The 17,875-nt window shown below is 39.2% G+C and overlaps 1 protein-coding gene across 20 annotated transcripts in view; it reads left to right on the top strand.

The window, feature by feature from the left end:
- The window catches only part of R3HDM1 (R3H domain containing 1), a 50,146-nt gene that overhangs the window by 6,828 nt on the left and 25,443 nt on the right, over nucleotides 1–17,875 (top strand). For 8 of the 20 annotated variants that reach the window (XM_085584857.1, XM_021548663.3, XM_085584856.1 and 5 more), the window contains exons 3-13: nucleotides 1,438–1,479; nucleotides 1,931–2,020; nucleotides 7,226–7,340; nucleotides 9,417–9,495; nucleotides 11,009–11,068; nucleotides 11,150–11,290; nucleotides 13,769–13,877; nucleotides 13,976–14,071; nucleotides 15,378–15,415; nucleotides 15,498–15,548; nucleotides 15,706–15,917. In XM_085584857.1, the coding sequence (XP_085440983.1) occupies nucleotides 1,438–1,479; nucleotides 1,931–2,020; nucleotides 7,226–7,340; nucleotides 9,417–9,495; nucleotides 11,009–11,068; nucleotides 11,150–11,290; nucleotides 13,769–13,877; nucleotides 13,976–14,071; nucleotides 15,378–15,415; nucleotides 15,498–15,548; nucleotides 15,706–15,917 (1,033 nt within the window). Of the gene's footprint in view, nucleotides 1–1,437; nucleotides 1,480–1,930; nucleotides 2,021–7,225; nucleotides 7,341–9,416; nucleotides 9,496–11,008; nucleotides 11,069–11,149; nucleotides 11,291–12,770; nucleotides 12,902–13,768; nucleotides 13,878–13,975; nucleotides 14,072–15,377; nucleotides 15,416–15,497; nucleotides 15,549–15,705; nucleotides 15,918–17,875 lie in introns of those variants that run through there. The other 12 variants (XM_085584855.1, XM_085584848.1, XM_085584858.1 and 9 more) reach the window with 9 other exon arrangements.

Below are 17,875 nucleotides of genomic sequence, written 5' to 3'. Positions count from 1 at the left end.
GGGAAAACATAATTTGCATGTAACAGAAAAACTCAAAGTCTCTATGTGGTTCCAGGTATGGAAACAGCAAAACTCAGAGTCTGAATGGTTCCAGGTATGAAAGCATTTGAACTGTCTTTGCTTCTCAAAATCTCAGCAAGCTTCCTTTAAAAATCTGTTGGTGAGTTCAGTTAGTTTTCAGTGCAGCTATTTAAAATTCTGTTACATAGTGAAATGAGCTCCCCTTCTGCTTGCTCCTCAGCTAAGCTGGTGCAACATCCAAAATAGACATGTGTCACTTGAGGAAAATGAGAGAAAAAGCAGTTCTGCCTTTACATGGCAGAGCTCTTTGCTGTAGGTGAGGTTTCTTTTTAGTGATGTTGTATGCCCTGCTAAGAAGTTCAGTCACTTGATAGACATCTCCTGTGAGCTAAGGCAAAGAGAGCTGCATTCATGGAGTTTTCCAGGGAAGTTTCTGTTCAGTTTCCTTTTTAAAGGAGGAAATATTGTCCATTAAACATTTGAAATTGCATTACTGATGTTAATTTTTCCTTACAAATATTCGGCCTGTGCTCACTAAAACCTGTTCTGTTAAAAGCTCGTCTAATCATCAGGTTTAGTTCTCCAGGGAAACCAGTATTTAAATTATGTGATGCCACTCTAAATGTTTCTATTCTTGTGCTACTGGCACTGAGGGTTGAGTTAGTTTTAACTGTGCAGTTAACAAATCATTAAATGCTTTTGTTGATTTAAATGTACCTTTCAGCTGTGCATACTGTAAAAGCCTGGTAATTTTTTTAAGGAAGAATTGTAGTAGAAGAAGGGCTTTGGGAAGAAAAAGCAAATTATTGCATAATAAGTTACTCAAATGGCTCTGGGAGGAGAAAAAGCATATTAATTCATAGTAATTTGCTAAATGAAAGAATTAAAAAAAAGATCAGTACCCCATTTTAAAATATACTTGCATAGGTCCCAAGATTAAATGAAAAAAACTCCATGTGTTTCAAGCTGCTTATGACAGGTTATCATCTGTTATCTGTTCTCTTGGTAGAGGTAATGCTTTTCATTTTTTAATACCACTCTTCGAGGTAGGTTTCAGGAACTGGGAGAAAATTTATAAAAACCATGTCACGTTGCCAAGGAAATTAGGAAACAAGAACTGAAAGTGTAGGAGCTGGCTGAGAGCGTAAACTGCTTGGATGCCAGTGAACAAGGATAATACTTGGTTCCTGTAAAAGTGCTCTGATACCTATTGTTGATAAATGAAGAAGGGAAATCAAGGACAAGCCTGATGAAAGTGGGAGAGTGCTGAATCCATCAGCCCAAAGCACCTGCTGTTCCTTCCACAGATCTGCCCGTGTCAGTGCTAACTGTCAAAGCTTTCTCTTGTACAGACTCTTGCATTAACACTTGTGCCCCTGAGCTAATGTAACCCTTCTCTGTTGTGCCCGTCGCCAGCGGCCAGCGCAGTCCTTTGGGCAGACGGCCAAAAGGTCCAAGGTACGGTAGCCCGGTGTGCTGGCATGCGAAGGGAGCCCTTCATGCTTGGTGCAGCTTCGTTACTTTGTGGAAAGTGCCTTTAGTTTTATTTTTTGGCATTGTAGCTGTGTTTTATTCTGTTGGATTTTTGTCTTGCCTAGTTGTTTGCTTTTGTGATTTTGGTGGCTTTTCTATTTTTGGTGGCTTTTTATTGTTATGGAGAGAAACACTTTCCCAATATTTTATTTACTTTTCTTTAGATGTGCTCTGTTGTTCTGGTAGTGCCTTCAAAAGCTGCAATTGCTTGGGTATTTTCATCCTAAAGGGAATTATTTATTCTATTGAAAACATGAAAAATGCCGTTTTCAGCCATTTTGTTTTTCATATAATGAATGAAAAAAATAACGGCTTGTGGTATATTTATATTATCTTTTATAAGCCATAGATTTTAATTTTACATACTTTCCTTTAGTCAAACACAAAGTTAAAGTTAGTTCGGAGCCTTGCTGTATGTGAAGAATATCCACCACCTCCCACAGCTGAAATATCCCAGGACCTCCAGGTAAAAATCACCTTACTGAAGTTTCTGGAACAATTTCAAGTAACTTCTTGTTCAAAAAAAGTCTGTTGGGTATTCTTTAAATATGTGGATTCTATCTGGTTTTAATTTTTTTTTTTTTTTTTTACTACTGATCTAATAGAGGTGATAATATCAGTTGAAGAATTTGCTGCTTTGTTTTTCTGAGCTATACTAGTTGATATCTGTGGGCAGAAAGAGGGGGTTTGTCAGTTCTTTTAACTTATTAGTCCAACAGTACACTTGAGGGACTCTTAAACTGCTTAAGTGCTGTCTGTAATTAGTAAGACAGAAACATTTTGATTAGTATGGAACCTAATTTATTGTCTTTTTACATTTTGAAAATGGAAACAGTTGTAATTTTTGGTGTAACTGAATTTCTGCATGTTAGTTCCCAGGTGCTAGTAGCTCTGTAATACCTGCCTGAAGTATATTTGAATTAATCTGTTAAAATTATAGAATACACGTACAGAAGTTCCTACATGCTGAACAAAAAATGTAAAATTACTTCAGAGAATTTAAACAAAATCCATGTTTCCTGACTTTACCTTCATGCCAGTCTGTATTTTCAGAGCAAAACCCTACTGCTGGCTTTGTTTCTGTGCATGAGTGAGGACCATCAAAATGCTGGGTTTGTTCATGCCTATCAAAACAGAAATGGGCCTTTGCTGTTATTGAAAAGCTTCTAAACTGTGCTTTTGTGAAAAGACTCCCTTTGGTTAAGAAGGAAGCAGTAGAAAGCAGGATGTGAAGGGGTTTTGCTGAAGAGGTGGTAATTCAGTTCTGAGGAAAGATGGACATTGAGAGCTCATGTAGGTTTTTGTCAAGCTAATTAAAATTTTTTGAGACTGAAACAGTAGGTATGGACTGAAACCCTCCAGGTTTGCGGGGGTTTTGTTCCTTTGGAAAAATAAGGAAATAGTATTTTTTTGGGCTTTGGCTAATATATCAGAGTTTGAAGTGCTGACTAGAGGAATTCAGAAACTCAGCCTGCTACCATGATGAAAATCTAAGTCATAGTTTGGAATAGATGCAGAGTAAAGGATTAAAAGCCAACAGAAGAGTTATTGATGTTTATAATGATTTACAGTTCTTTTGCAATGTTTCCCATAAGATAACAAAATAGATTGAAAGGTCTGGTCAGGCTGAGTTGTTCAATCTGAAGCAGTGGGGTTTAACTTTGTCAGTCACTGTAGCAAATTAGAAGACAGAAACCTGATTTGGTGGACTAATCATCCATAGTGTATTTCCAACATAAGAGGCATTAGGAATTTCCAACCTCCTGCACTACACAAGACCATGTGTCGAATGGTTTGAAGTCAGACATTTATAAGGTAGTTCTTGTGGCCAAGTCCTCTGGGAATCTGTCCCTAGCTCTGTGCTGCCAGGTGGCCCTTGAAAAGAGTCCTTGCAGCAGCAGGAGGGATGTCAAGGCTGGTTCTGCAGAATGAATTGGATTGTGTGATAATTTAAGTTTGTACAAAAGAAATACCAGAAAGCAGATTGCTTTAAGAACAAAATTAGAGCTAGCTGTGAGTTTTCTTTGGAAGCAGTAATGTAGAAGAAATGGTTTATGAATCCCAATAGCTGTGCAGAGAATGATTGCAAGAACAAATTTAGTTCTTCCCTGGAGGGTGGAGAAATGTGTTGGAGAGTTAGAAGTGGGAATCTGTTACAAATTCTGATGCTGGAGTGCAATCCTGTGGGGCACTCCCATGGCCCTCTGTAACAACTCACACAGGCAATTTCTTTGCCCATTTTGCCTCCTTTCCCAAACTATCTTTGGGAAAGGATGGAAGAGCTCTTCATATGTGCCAATCAGCTGCTGTAATTGGGACTAATAATGCCTCCAGCCCCATACTCTGAAGCATTAATTGTGCTTGGGATGTGTGGGAGGTCCAGTGGCTCAGGAAAGGATGAGTCTACCTTGCACAGGTGTCTCTGGCAGCAGAAGAATCACCTCTGATACTTCACCTTCTTGGAAGAGTCGCTGCTCCATTGTATCCATGATTGCAACTAAAAAGTGGCTTCCAGTTTAGTTTTAAGAAACAGGACAAATTAAATTCAGGATAATCTTGCTGGTGATATTTGAAGAATCACAATTTTCAATTATTAGACAGCGTTAGGCTTGATAGGATGAAAAATACATGTACTTAACTAGGGAGTGGTGAGAGTTTGGGGATGACTCCATGGTCTTGTCTGTGACTGTTCATCAGTCGCCCCTTCACACCAGCAGCTCCAGCAGGGTGAAATTCCTGACACAGGGGGGTGCAGGAGGCACTTAGCAAGGCACCACTGGCTGCTTCTCAGAAGGCTGCAATGGAAGAGGGTGACAGACCAAAGAAATTGTCTCAAGCAGATGAATTTATATTCTGATATAGGTTTCTATTTTCAGTTGCAACATGAAGCAAGATACTGCTTCTCCCTGAGAAACCCAGATAAGAGCTTTGCATATTTTTGTTACTTTTTAAAAAGCACTGGCAGCTCTTTACTAAAAGGTACTGTGAAAGTATGAGCTTAAAATTTATTGTGAGAGGAAGAACATAACTGTGATATGTTTGATCTTTTATCTTTGTAACACTAACTCTATATTCTCTTGCCATCATTTGTGTAAACATCAGGTTGTTCTGACTCTATGTTCTAATACAAAGTACAAGCACTTGCAAAGGGTGATGCAGTTCAGCCCTTTTTAAGGAAGAGCTGTTTTCATATGAATGACAGTTGTTATTATGAGTAACAACTAAATAAATCTTCAAAAAGTTGAACTTTCTAAGCAAAGTAAAATAACCCAATGGAGAGGGAGTGGGAGGAGAAGGCAAGGGGCTGTAACGTTAGTTTCTATTGATTATGTTGGTTTTTCTGATAGGAAGCCCAGCCTCAGTGTGTAGGTCTTTGAGAAATATTCTTACCTTTTTCCCAAATGTATTAATCAGATTTTGATGGTTTGGGGCATTTCCTGTTTGTTCAGCTTTTTCTTGTTTAATCAAAATTTGGTGACAATTTCCTCTTCTACAATGATGGCTTGGGATGGGTGATCAGAGTTAGGGCTAGGAGTCTGCTCAGTCCAAATGCCAGCAGAGACCTGCTGCAAACAGGGTGGGATTAAGAGAGTTTTACAGGGGAAGAGAAGTTAAAAGATTTTTCAGCAGCTTTCCAGTCAAGTGGGTCATATTTAATTAGATGCTACAGTTTTTATAGCATGAAATCACAAGAAAGTGCCCTTTGGTACCCAGTTCTGGTATATCACACTTTGAAGTAGAGCTGGTGGTAGTAGCAGAACTGGCTGTTCAGATGGTGATTCCTTTTTTTAGCTCTTGTTGGGGAAGGAAGTATGAAAATGATTGCTTGCTGAGATCCTTTGACTAAACTATTGCTGTGTGCATTACTTGGAATGAGTTTAGAAGTTGCAGTCACTTTTCTAGTGAAGAAACATCAGACTATTAAAATTTCCTTAATTTAATGATAGTTTGTAGAGTGTTACTGTAACGTGGAGGATAACACATTGGTGAATCCAAGTCAGGAACAATTTCTTAATAGGACAGAAACATTTCTTTCTCAAATAAAGTTTGCACAGCTACTTGGTGACAAATTAATTGCTCATTTGAATTGCACACAGATTTATGAGGCAAGGAATACAAAGACTTGTTCTGGACTCCTTAAGGTGAATTCTCAAGACTAGGAAAGAATCAGATGAGAGAGTTCCTTGCTGGTGACTGGGGATGGTATTTATCAGATGTGGTTATAGATCCTGTCCAAAGCTGAGAAGGCTTCATTGACACCGAGTTGTTGTTTAGTGGGTGTTCATGAATTAGGAAGTTTAATTGGAACATTTATTGTGGGGAAAAGTCATAATGAAAGGGAAAGCTGGTAAAACTATCAGTGACAGTTTTCCCCTCATTTGAAAAAGTTGTTGCCCCAAAGCTCAGATAGGAACGCCTGCTGGGCAAAGCCTGGGTGGTGCAGGGCTGGGCATGTGAACAGGCTCCAGCCTGGTGGATCCTGGCTAAATTTAACTCTGGCTGCATTCCACGGGTGAGATCAAGGCTGTGCAATGACACAAGAGCAGAGCTTAGAGCAAGAGCCTGGATGTGGGTAAGAAGGGGTTTGAGGGAGGAGTGAGGACTTGTGTGGGAAAGCATTAAGGTGGAGAGCAGAAGAGGGATAGGCAAGCGTGTGTGAGGGGCAGTTTCTGGATTGGGAAGGCTTAGATGTTGTCAGGAATGTGGAGGTGACAGCAGGGACTCCCATGGCATCTAGGGGACCAGAACTATCATTTGAGGGATTAAAAGGTGACAGGGGAGTCTGGCTCTGGCAGGACCTGGCCACTGCCCCTGTGGGAATCCCTCAGGCACGGTGAGTCCATTGCTCCAGAGCTTCTTGGTTCTGGCTGTCTGAAATGTGTTCTTCCTCCACTGACAGCCTCCTGAAACAGTAAAGGGGCATGGAAAACAAACTGCAGTCTTGCACTGTTCAGGGTATTTAGGGGACCATTATGCCAGTAATTTCAGAGGGAAACTTTTTGCTGTATTTGAGAAACAGGTTTTATAATAGCTCACCTACTGGTATAAAACCATGGATTTTGAGGTGATTGCACATAAAGCTACTCTATCAAAATACACAGGAAGTTATGAAACTAAGCCTTGATGACAAGTCTGCAAACTTTGCTTTGATATATTGTACTGTAAATATTTCCCTTTTTTGTGGATCTGGAAATGCTGGTCTTAGACATTTTTGTTTTGTTTTTTCTTTGTATGAACCAAATGAAAACTTGAAACAAGCTTTTACAGTAAAGAACTGTGAAAAATGGGGAGGAAAAAGCATTGTGGATGAGATATGACTTAAAAATATAGAGGCTGTATAAAATTTATACATCTGAAAAACGGGAATATTTTCTTACATGTATGGAGCAAGATACTTTGAATTAATTTTACAATAGCATTCAGGGCCTGGAAGTGTGTGTAAAATTCTAAAATGTCTGTGATCCTTTCTGTGCCTTCTCTGTACACTCTGATTTACTGATAAATAATTTTGTTGTGTGGCCACATGGAGCACATGTGGAATCAGAAGGAATATGTAAACAATTTTTTTGTTGTTTCTTCATTATTTTGCAGGTAATATAGTACAGAAAAGTTCTCCTGCAGGTATTGTTTGAAATAATTTGTGTGGTGACTGATTTTTACTTTTTGACAGGAGAAAATTCAGATCCAGTTGTCACAGTCTTTTGAAAAAGAAGAAAAACCTGCAAAAGATGAATCAGAAAAGGAAAAATCCAGTGATAAACTGTCCAGAAAAATGTTATCAAGAGGTTTGCTCTCTCTCCTTGTGTTATTCAATATACTGTATAGATAAAGAACATGTGAAAATACAATTCTGCTTCTAGGTCTTCATTGCATAAACATTGCAGTTTTTTTTTAAATTTTATTTGCAAATTAAGCATAGAGATCAGACACCTTTGAGCTAGAGGAGAATTGGTCCCTGAGGAAAGAGAGCTTTAGAGACGTTGTCAAACACTTCAGCAAATGCTTTTCCTTTCTGTCCTGTCTGACTGTACAGAGCAGCATAAAAAGCAGCTGTGTTGTCTCACTTGTATCCAAGGGTTCTTTAAGATAATTTTACGAGTCAGTGGAAGCTCCTGTCTTGTGAAGCTGGAGTGGCACAGCTCCCTTTGTACTTTTTCATTCAACAGGCATCAGTGTTCTCCTTTGTTTATTTTACTTTTGATAGTATCTAGAATTTTTGCAGTAAAGTTTTGGAGTAAGGGTAGAACTACATAAATAAAAAGGACAAGCATTATGTTTTCACTTAAATATTTCTGCATTCTAGAGTTACAGTTTATGTGCTGAAAATCTTTGGGTTTTAATCTGAAAGAGAGCTGTGAAATCAATGCCATAAACTATCAGTTTATGTCCATGCCGCCTAATGCCTCCTACAGGTAGAAGACTTTATGTATTTAAGTTGGCAAATAATTTTACAGCTCTTGCTTTAAATATCCACAATGTTTACCTAAGTATCTTAGATCAGACAGATTATAGCAAATAGCTTTAGAGCTGGAATTCTTTTTGAGACAAGTGGCACTTGCCCATCTCATGTCCCACAATTCCATGAGGCATTCCTTGTTTGGAATTTCAGTGCAGCTTGTTCCAGCTGGCAGCCAGGTATTTGTGAAATAAAAAGCATTGGGATGGAGAACTTAACCTGCATTTATAAATCTCAGTCTTTGAAATGATGCTCTAAACACCATCCCTAAATACCCAACAGGTAATGATGGGGGTTGAGGGCAAAGTGACAAAATGCCTGTGGTAGAGGTGGCTGTTCTGAATCCAACCTCTCTCCTCTGAAGGTTAATTACTTCCCAGTGTAGGATATGCCAAAACAGAAAACTATGGAATCTTAGCATCAGTTCTAGTAATTCTAACTAAATCATTGCTCACTTGCAAATTAGAAAAATTGAAGTAATAAATATTGAATCTTGATTTTTTTTACCAGGGATAGCCTTTTTTTTGCCTTCTCTTCAGAATCAAAAGTAATTCCAAACCATAAATGCTCAGACTTGGTTGGTTTCATTTAAACTCTCTGGACAGCTGGAAGAGCTGGGACCTGGGCATAAGTCTGAGTTATGCCTAACTAAGTTGCTAGGTTAACTAGGTTAACACATAAGTAGTTCTTGGAAGACATCTAGTTCCAAAAATACTGTTCCAACACCTGTTGGTTTGATTCCTAGTACCTAGAACCCGAAGGTGCTCATGTAAGGGAAGATTTGGGGTTAAATCATTCCTTTCAGGGACAGATTTTAGGGGATAGTATGTAACTGAATAGTTTCCTTCACTGAAACCAGAAAGGAGGGGGAAGGTGAGACTTCTTTTGGTAACATCTAAACATGATGTTGTGCAAACAAAGCCCAACAGAACAAGGATTTTTATTAATGCAAAGCACCACCTTGTGAAGGCTAAACTGTTACATTCTGAATTACAAAATTTCTTTGGGCAACATCCAGTAGTTGAGTAGATGGGCTGCTGCTGCTCCACAGATGTGTACACACACTGCAATGTAGTATAGTGAGAAAATGTGGCAGGCTGGTGGAAATCAGGTCTCTCAAGGTGATTACCTGCTTCACAACATACAGCCAGTTGTTGTTGATAGTGGTGTTATTGAAACTTCAGCTTCTGCATTACCCTTGAATTAGGGAATAGTGGGTGGTGGTGGGTTTTCTGGTTTTTTTTTTTTGACTTGTGGACCTTTTTCCTGGAAACTGGAAGCATTTAATTTTGGCAGTAACGTACTTAATGGTTATATAGTATTGATCCATATATGATATGTTCAGCAATAATTGGAAAACAGATTCTTCAGAGTATAATTTTGCTCTCTTCCCCCTCACCCTTAGATTCCAGCCAGGAGTATACAGATTCCACTGGTATAGATCTTCATGAATTTTTAGTAAATACATTAAAAAACAATCCCAGGTAAGAATCAATAACGTCACCTTTCTTTATGCTTTTCTTTCTTCTTGTTGCCTGAGGCATTAAACTGCCTGGTTTTTTGTTTGTGGTTTTATTTTTTCTCCCTCTTAAATGTCCAACCCCCCATGTCAGTTATTCAGGGTGAGATTCTGTTGTACAGACTGTCTAAAACACCACTGTAATTAGTTTGCTTTTTGAGCAGAGGTTCAGGACACTGAAGTGGTTTAAATGCTTTTAATGCTTAATATGCAAATGATGTGTTCAGTCATGTGCAGTTCTCTCCCTGAATGGGCTTCAGTACATTGTCTCTAGACCTTGTACTGTCTTGGCACCTGCTTGTTAGAGACCAAACTGCCTTCTCTGACCCTAATCTGTCTTGCACTGAATTTATAGATAAAGGCATTTTTTTAAGCTGTAGCATATAACTGTAGTTAGAGATTTTCATTCTGCATATCAGAAACCAAATCTGACCTAATCCAAGTCCATAATTTGTTAGCAACAGAACTGACCTGGTTTTGTTTGCTCTGAGGTTTGCAGTCTGTCCCTGTCTTGTTTGTTCTTTCCCTCACTGGGGTTTTGTGCTGGCTTTGTGGCTGTAGTGCAAGGCAAGAAATTAACTTGGTGCAATTGTGCTCTGCCACAAAAGCAATTTCACTGCATTTGTTATTCATTCATATTATAGGTAGGACTTCCAGTGTGAGAACTTACTTGGTTTCCATTTTGTTCAGAATAAATGTGACATGAGCCATCATATGGCCAAAGCCATGGTCCTGTAGAGTAAAATTAGAAAGCACAGACCTCTGTGAGACTTAGTAGGTGGTTCCTATTTGAAGCCATGAAGCATCCCAGTGGAAATAAGGAATTGTAAATGAAGATCTCCATGTGTTTCCATGCACAGTGACTGGGAAGCTGGGTTATTAGATGTGCACAGATTATGAACTGTGCATCATTGGATATCATTGCATCTTAATAGTTTATTACAACTCGTGCAAGCAATTTCAGGAACAGTATTCCTTCCTACCATCTTGAGTTTTAGCTTTCCTGGGTTTCTAATATGTCAGCACATTGCCACATGTGCCAGCTTTAAACCCTTGGTTGTTGGTGATGTGCTCCATCACTTTCTCAGTGATCTCCTGATGTGCTTCACAATCCAAGGGCCAGCTGAGGCCTCTGCACGTTCCCTGCCCACACCAACCAACAAGGGACAACCTCAGCCCTGCTTTTCCTCCTGGAGCCTGTCTTCTCTCCATGACTGCACTTCCTGCAGAGCCTCCTGGGCAGGGACTTCTTGGAGGATCTGTGTACTCCGATATCTGATAGCAAAACAGCATGGTTCAATACAAAATAGCAAAAAAAGAATACTTTGTCCTAAAAATTCTGCATTTGACAATTGCTGGTCCTATTTCCAGTCTGCCATCATCCCTTGATCACAGCTCTGATCTGTGTATTCTTAAGATGAATACAGCTGCAGTTATTGGAGTGTCTCATATGTGAGTTGCTGTGTTTTTATTTTCAGGGACAGAATGATGCTGCTGAAATTAGAACAGGAAATTTTAGATTTCATTGGTAATAATGAGTAAGTACTGTACTCTCATAGGAAAAAAGAATTCAAGAGCGTTCCTGTTTATTTAATAAAGCTACTATTCCTTTCTTCCAGAGTACCAAGAAAAAAGTTTCCCCCAATGACATCTTACCATAGAATGCTGTTGCACAGGGTAGCTGCTTACTTTGGATTAGAGCACAACGTGGACCAGAGTGGGAAGTCAGTCATAGTAAATAAAACTAGCAGTACAAGAATGTAAGTGTCAAAGCCTTGAAAAACCCTTTTGATGTGTAGCTCTAACGCCTGGGATGTGTGAGGCAGTGATGCCATAGCAGTGAGCTCTGTCTCCTCACTGGGAGCAGGCATCAAGGAGAGGTAGTTGAGAGCTCTTTATGTTCTTGCTGTGTAATAATGTTATCTGTTTCATGTTTGAATTCTTTTGGGGAAAAAAGGGGTTATCTCTGAGTTAAGAATTTTTGTTGCTTTTCTGGCAGAGATGCATTGCTAATTTTGTTTCTGTGAAATACGAATTTATAGCAACTGTTTGTTTGTTTAAAGATTTACACCAGTAAAGTGTACAAAGTGCATTCTTTGTTTCTTTTGGATAGCAGAGCCAGCTCTTATCTTAGAACAGGGCCATTTCTGATTTGGTGAAGGGAGGAGACTTGCTCAGCTGTGGCTTTTGTATTGTAAAGTTCTACTGGGAAAATTCAGCTGTTAAGGTTCTGTTGGAATAGTGTTGCTTACAGACCTCTTATGGCCTTACAAATAAACATAACAGGGAAGACAGACATCAGTGGAAATGTCAACCAGGTTAACAAGCTGTGGTGTGCTGCTTTATTGTGAGGGCTGGGGAGTTCTTGGAGAAATCCCCAGGAAAATCCATATTGCAGAGAAGATAGCACTGGGGCCACAGCAACTCTGAAACCTGTGCAGAATTGAGGTTTTCATTCAAGGGACCCAGCTGTTCTCTCCATTCTCTGCACTTGTTCTGTCTCCTCATTCTTTCTCAAAAAGACAAAGGTCTAATGTGTTGACATATTTATGCCACCTAGTTTCTAGTTTTAACTTAGAACATTTGCCTGACACTGTTTTTTGTTGGTCTTGAACATGAAAACAGGAATTTACAGTGCCTGCATATCCTAATCTCAGTCTCTAGGTACACTCTTTGTAGCTTTGGGAGAAAAAAAGTAACTATCCACCCTGTTTTAGAGTCAGTAGGACTGAAATGATATGCCACACTGAAATTTCACTTAAGTAAATCATTTGTCCTCAGAAGTTTTAGAAATATATAGAGAGCCTAAATATATGTTGAATACTTGTATTATTTATGTATGTGGTTTTGCTTTGGCTGTACAATCTATATCTAAATTGACCTAGAAAGCCAGACATTTCAAATCTGTTGCCTTTGCATCTACCAGTATCTCTAGACTGAAGTTTCAGTCTACCACTTCAACTGTGGAATAAGAACTAATAAAACTAATAAAGGGTTATTTCATTTTCATGCTTTTTAAAAAAAATTTAGACCATATTTAAATAGCTTGTGGCCTCTGGAAGCCCCTGTAGGTGTAGTTACTAATTAGCAGGCATTTCATCTAACCTGCAGACATAAAGATTCTTGATGTTTTCAATATTCTTATTTTAAATCACTTTGGATACAAAATAAGAATTTAGAAAGAAAACCTTGGAGATCTGCTCCATGTGGAATAAAGCCAAACTTACCTTTTCCTCATAGGCAGGTTCGCGGCTCCCTCGCCGAGCAGGGATGTTACTGACATCAACCACCCAGTGCACACTGGCACGTCTCAGTGGAGTGGGAGTTGGTGATTGCAGGGCAGTAAATTCAGAGACCTTTAAAAGAAAGAGGTAAGACAGTCTAAAGGTTCTCTGAAATGCCTGCTAATTATGTTTGGGCAGCCAGTACCCAATAGGCAGGGCTGGCTGTTTCGTAGAAAAAGCTCCCCTCACTCCATCCAGAAGTCCTAGGTAATGATAAATAACAGAAATAGAGAAGAGCATACATTTATTTTGTCCTCTATTAGACAAATATTTCCTGATTTTCTGAGCTCTTCTCTTATGATAGCAGTAGTTTTATTATTCAGGTACTTGGTATCTCTCTTCCATAAAAAGGATTTGCAAAATACCACTTTTTCTTTCACAAAGTAGATAAAATACCAAAGCAATATTTCTAATCTGTTGCTTCACTCTCTCCCTATGACTGTGTGAAGCTCTTGCTTGCCTGCATTATACTGTTCTTCTCTTACTCATTTCTACTTAATTTTGTTTTAGAAGTTTCTAAGTTTCAGTGATTTCTCTTCTACCTTCTTTCTTCTGTTTTCCCTTGAAATGAACTCTGAGGTATTGCGGCTCTAGCGGCAAACACCTGTCTTCACTTCCATGCATGCCCAATTTCCATTGCATGGCACCAGTTGGGATTCAAAAGCACTTCTGATTCCCCAAGGGCGTGTGGTTTGCTTCCCACCTTAACTGGAAGTTGCAGCAAAAGCTTTGAAGGAGGAAGAGGTTTTTAAAAACAGGTTTGTTATGCCTCAGGACAGGACTTGTCAGGAGTGCACCTCATCTTTTCTGTTGCCCAGACAGCCAAAATCTATTATTTCAATTAGAATATTAAGTATGTTTTAAATTGCTCTTGAATATATTTCAGTTTGTTCCACTGTGTGTACAGTATGCTTACAAAACCATAAATGTTTTCTTTGTAACAACTTTTCTCAGACCTGACCAAAAGTTTTGTGAGCATATAAAGGATGAGAAGAGCGATGACTTCCAGAAGCGGTACATCCTTAAGAGAGATAACTCTAGTTTAGACAAAGATGACAACCAGGTAAAGCACACATGGCTTATTCCTTCCACTTGCTGCGTTTGACTGTGCATTCTTTGACTGCTTTCCTCTGTAAAATAACACTGTACCACTTAATTTAGATGAGAATACGATTAAAAGATGACAGAAGAAGTAAATCCATAGAAGAACGTGAAGAAGAATATCAGAGAGCTAGAGAAAGGATATTTGCACAAGATGTATGTATCAAAACTAGTCTGGCACTTTTTTCTGTGAGCCCTTCATACACATACATGCACAGGTGGCTTTCCAGGAAGCTTCTGTTTCTGAATCACACTGAGCAGATAAGAGAATGTGGCCTGAGTGAGTTTTAAATGATATTGCAGTTCGTGAGAAATCTTCTGTTTTCTCTAATCACTGCTGTATGAAACTCAAACAACCCAAGAATTATTGAGGAGTGTTCTCTAGCATTACCCACTGCAAAGCGTTCCCCCACTTTGCATTGTTTTACCCTTCACTGCAATTTAAGTTACAGAGTTTTGGTACTGCAATCATTTGCTCAGAGCAATAATTAAAAGAAGAAAAAAACTCCAAGCAAATTAAAAAACAAAAAAACTCTTTTCTCGCTTGTATCTATAGCAACCACATTATGAGTGGTGACAGTAAAATGATTTGAGGTCCCATATGTGAAATTCCTGTCAGGAATCTAGCAGTCTGATCTGACTGGAGATACTCGGCAGGATGACATTACAGGCTACAATTCAATTGCAAATAGTGATTATATTGAGTTAAACAGAACAAATATGTTTCTAAAAAATGCGTGTTTCCTTTAATAATCCACTTCTGACATTTATCTATAACTCTTGCACATCCAAAACCAGATTCCAAAGAGAGTAATGAGCTCTTGAGAGGCTAATTCTTTCTTTGTTCACTTTAGTTACACACAAGAAGAATGGACTTTTGGATATAAAATTACGTTTTTCTTTTGCATCTTAATTTACTATGTATTACACCCTTAGAAGCTTTGTGCCAGATGTTGGGAGTCACAGTCAAGGACATAATTTCAATCAGGAGCAGCCTTTCTGGTTCTGTTCCGTGTGCTCTGTAGCTTACCCAGACTCGTACCCAGGGCATTGAGCAGTTACTGCAGCAGCAGTGGCCTTTCCCCCTCCACCCTTCCCAGAAGATAAGGCAGCTGAGGTGCTGTGACAGCCCTGGGAATCACACACCAGCTGCAAGTGACAGAAGGCACCAAAGGTCCAATGAAAGAACTGTAACTTCAAAAAAAGTCTGATAGAATCCAACTGAGCAGCACTGTAACTATCCTCATGCTGACTTTGATTTCCTGCACATGAGCCTTTTTATATTGTCTTGTTTCCTCATGGAAATTATCCACCAACAGGTAAAGTTTTTCAGGCAGCTTAATTTAAAGAGGGTGCTGTAGAAGTCTGTGTATAATGCATAAGACTCCAGATTGCTGTGTGTTTGTGTAGTAGGGGTTCTAGATGCCATTCGTATTAATTTCTGCACTTCTTTGCCCCTCAGTCCCTGTGTTCCCAAGAGAATTATTTCATTGATAAAAGGTAAGAAAATTTGCTGTTTAATTCTGCTTTGTCTTCCTATTTTCTTAATAAATATTAAGCTATCTTATTAAAATGTCAACAGAATCCAGGAGGAAGAAACTAATAGTACACAACAAAGACGACAGATACTTAGGTATTTGATGCTTTCTTTTAAAAAACAAAACCCAAAGTATTCTGCATGCATTTACCTCTTCTTTCTTGGTTTTTTGTGGGTTTTTTTTTTTTTTGTTTTTCTTTTCCCTTCATTTCCAAGCACTGCTTGTGCTAACAGTTCAGTTTGTACCTCGCAGAATCAATAAGGAGGCATCGGGGAGATCGGCCAACAGCCACCAGAGCAGCACGGAGACGGAGCCGCGGCCCTGGAGCAGCACCGACTCCGACAGCTCCCTGCGCAACCTGAAGCCCGCGGTCACCAAGGCCAGCAGCTTCAGCGGCATCTCGGTGCTGAGCCGCGGGGACAGCTCTGGCAGCAGCAAGAGCACGGGCAGGCTGTCCAAGACAGGTACAGCAGCCTGGGGCAGGCTCTGGGGCTGAGCCGGGTGGGCGTGGCTGGTGTTGCCGGTGGGGAGGCTCCGTGCATCCCATTCCCTCGGGATACAGGGGCTGCAATGACCCTGGACATCGACAGACCCAGCCCTAGAGCCCAATGTGACAAATGCGGTGAACACTTCCAGCGTTGGAAGGAGAATTTTCAAGTAGATGGTTTGAAGTTCAAAACCTTCTCTCTCATGCAAAGGGTTTGAAAACATTTTTTACCAGAAATATTTTAGTATAAAATATTTGGGGTTCGGGTCTCCATTTCCAGTGTGGTAAAACTGCATTGCACCATCTTAGGAAACTCTGCACTGCTATCCTACTAGCTCAGATAAAACAGCATTAAAGCCTGTGAATTGGTAGTTATTTTTGTGTTCTCTTTCTTTTGTTAAATCAAAATGAATATGGCTCAAATGCTTATTTAATTTTGAGACTGCTGAGAAATGAGGTCAGTGGAATGAAGTTCACTGTTTAGTTTTCAAATTCAAAAATGCTGGGGAAAAAGAAGAGTCAGGATTTCAAAGGGGGTTAACTTGTAATTAATGCGAAAACAAAATCTCAGAAAATATGGGTATGAATCTTCTGTGGGTCAAAATGAAATTTAGTAAATATTTGCATTTCAAATGCCAACATAATTTGTTCCAGTTGCTAATCTCTGGAGAATTTTCAGGCTTGTAATACTTGGGTGCGTTATATGTGGCTGCTTCAGAATTTGAAACAGAACTATCAAAAAGCAGAATATAATTGCCTACCTTATTAGTACTGGCTTTGATCTTATTTATAAAGCTGGTTTCTAAAGAGGATCTATTTAAATTTTTTCCTTTTCCTTAAAGCACTACTACCTTTTAGGTATATGGCCACACTGCTATATATTAATGCAGTGAAATAGTAACAAATTCTGTTTGTCCATTGTATACTTGTATTAAAAAAGATGAAAAACAGTTCAAGGTACTTCTGCTGTAAAATTGTGCCATCATATGGAGTTACTCCATTTAGCAGTAGTGATGCTATTTGGCACAGCTTGAAAAGAAATTGCAGCCTGACAATAAACACATTCTTAGAAATCTTTGTTGGCTAAATATCAAGAACATAAACGGACTCTTAAAATTTCTGCTGGAGTCTTTATTTTGGCATTCTGAGAATTTGGACATTCCAGGCTGGGAATGCCCGCCTTGATGGTTGTTGCTTCATGCAGTTCCAGGTTGTGGTGACTGGCACATGCTGAGCTTGGGTTTGTTCATGTTCAGGGATTCAGCCTCACTTCCCTGCATAATCTAGGAGTGAACACACTTGGAAATTAATCCAAGTAACTCTGCCCAGGCAATTATGGTTTTACTGAGCTGGGATATGCTGTCTCACGCAGTTTACAGTTAATAGCTTTGATTTCTCTTCATTCAGCAATAAAAAAGGCCAATGCTTCAAGCTATGCTCTCTTCATAAACACAAATTGAAAGGTTACAATTAGCAAATTTTATAAGGGATTGCAAAGTAACTTCAAGCAGTACATAAATGCCATCAGAGTGCTTTTTGAGTCTTTTTCTTCTAGATTCTATAGAGGCTGCTAATGGGGAGTTTGTAAATTTAAACAACTATATTCTGTTTCCAAGTATCATACACTTCTTAAAAAGTCTTTGCTAAATGGTATACCTAAAGCTCCAGGTGTCAGGTGATCTGGGAACAGCAGTTCCACAGACCTCTCCATGCTGAACTTTTGGAATATTTCTTTTAGCTGCATGCCTTGGCTTTCAGGAAGCTCAGGGTCTGGTTCTCCACTGCCTTGCAATGTTTATAGTAATTAATATCTGTAAAATGTGTACTGATTTCAATTGGGTATTTCATCCTCCTTTGAAATTTGAATTGTTGCATAAAGCCAGGCTAAAGCTACCATCTTACCCTAATTTCATTTTTTCTAGCTGTATTCTTGAT

This window comes from Lonchura striata, chromosome 7 (assembly GCF_050655825.1).
Source record: "Lonchura striata isolate lonStrDom1 chromosome 7, ASM5065582v1, whole genome shotgun sequence".
Classification (NCBI taxonomy): domain Eukaryota; kingdom Metazoa; phylum Chordata; class Aves; order Passeriformes; family Estrildidae; genus Lonchura; species Lonchura striata.
The sequence above is the reverse complement of the archived record's forward strand: the minus strand, read 5'-3'. Positions and strand labels throughout refer to the sequence as shown.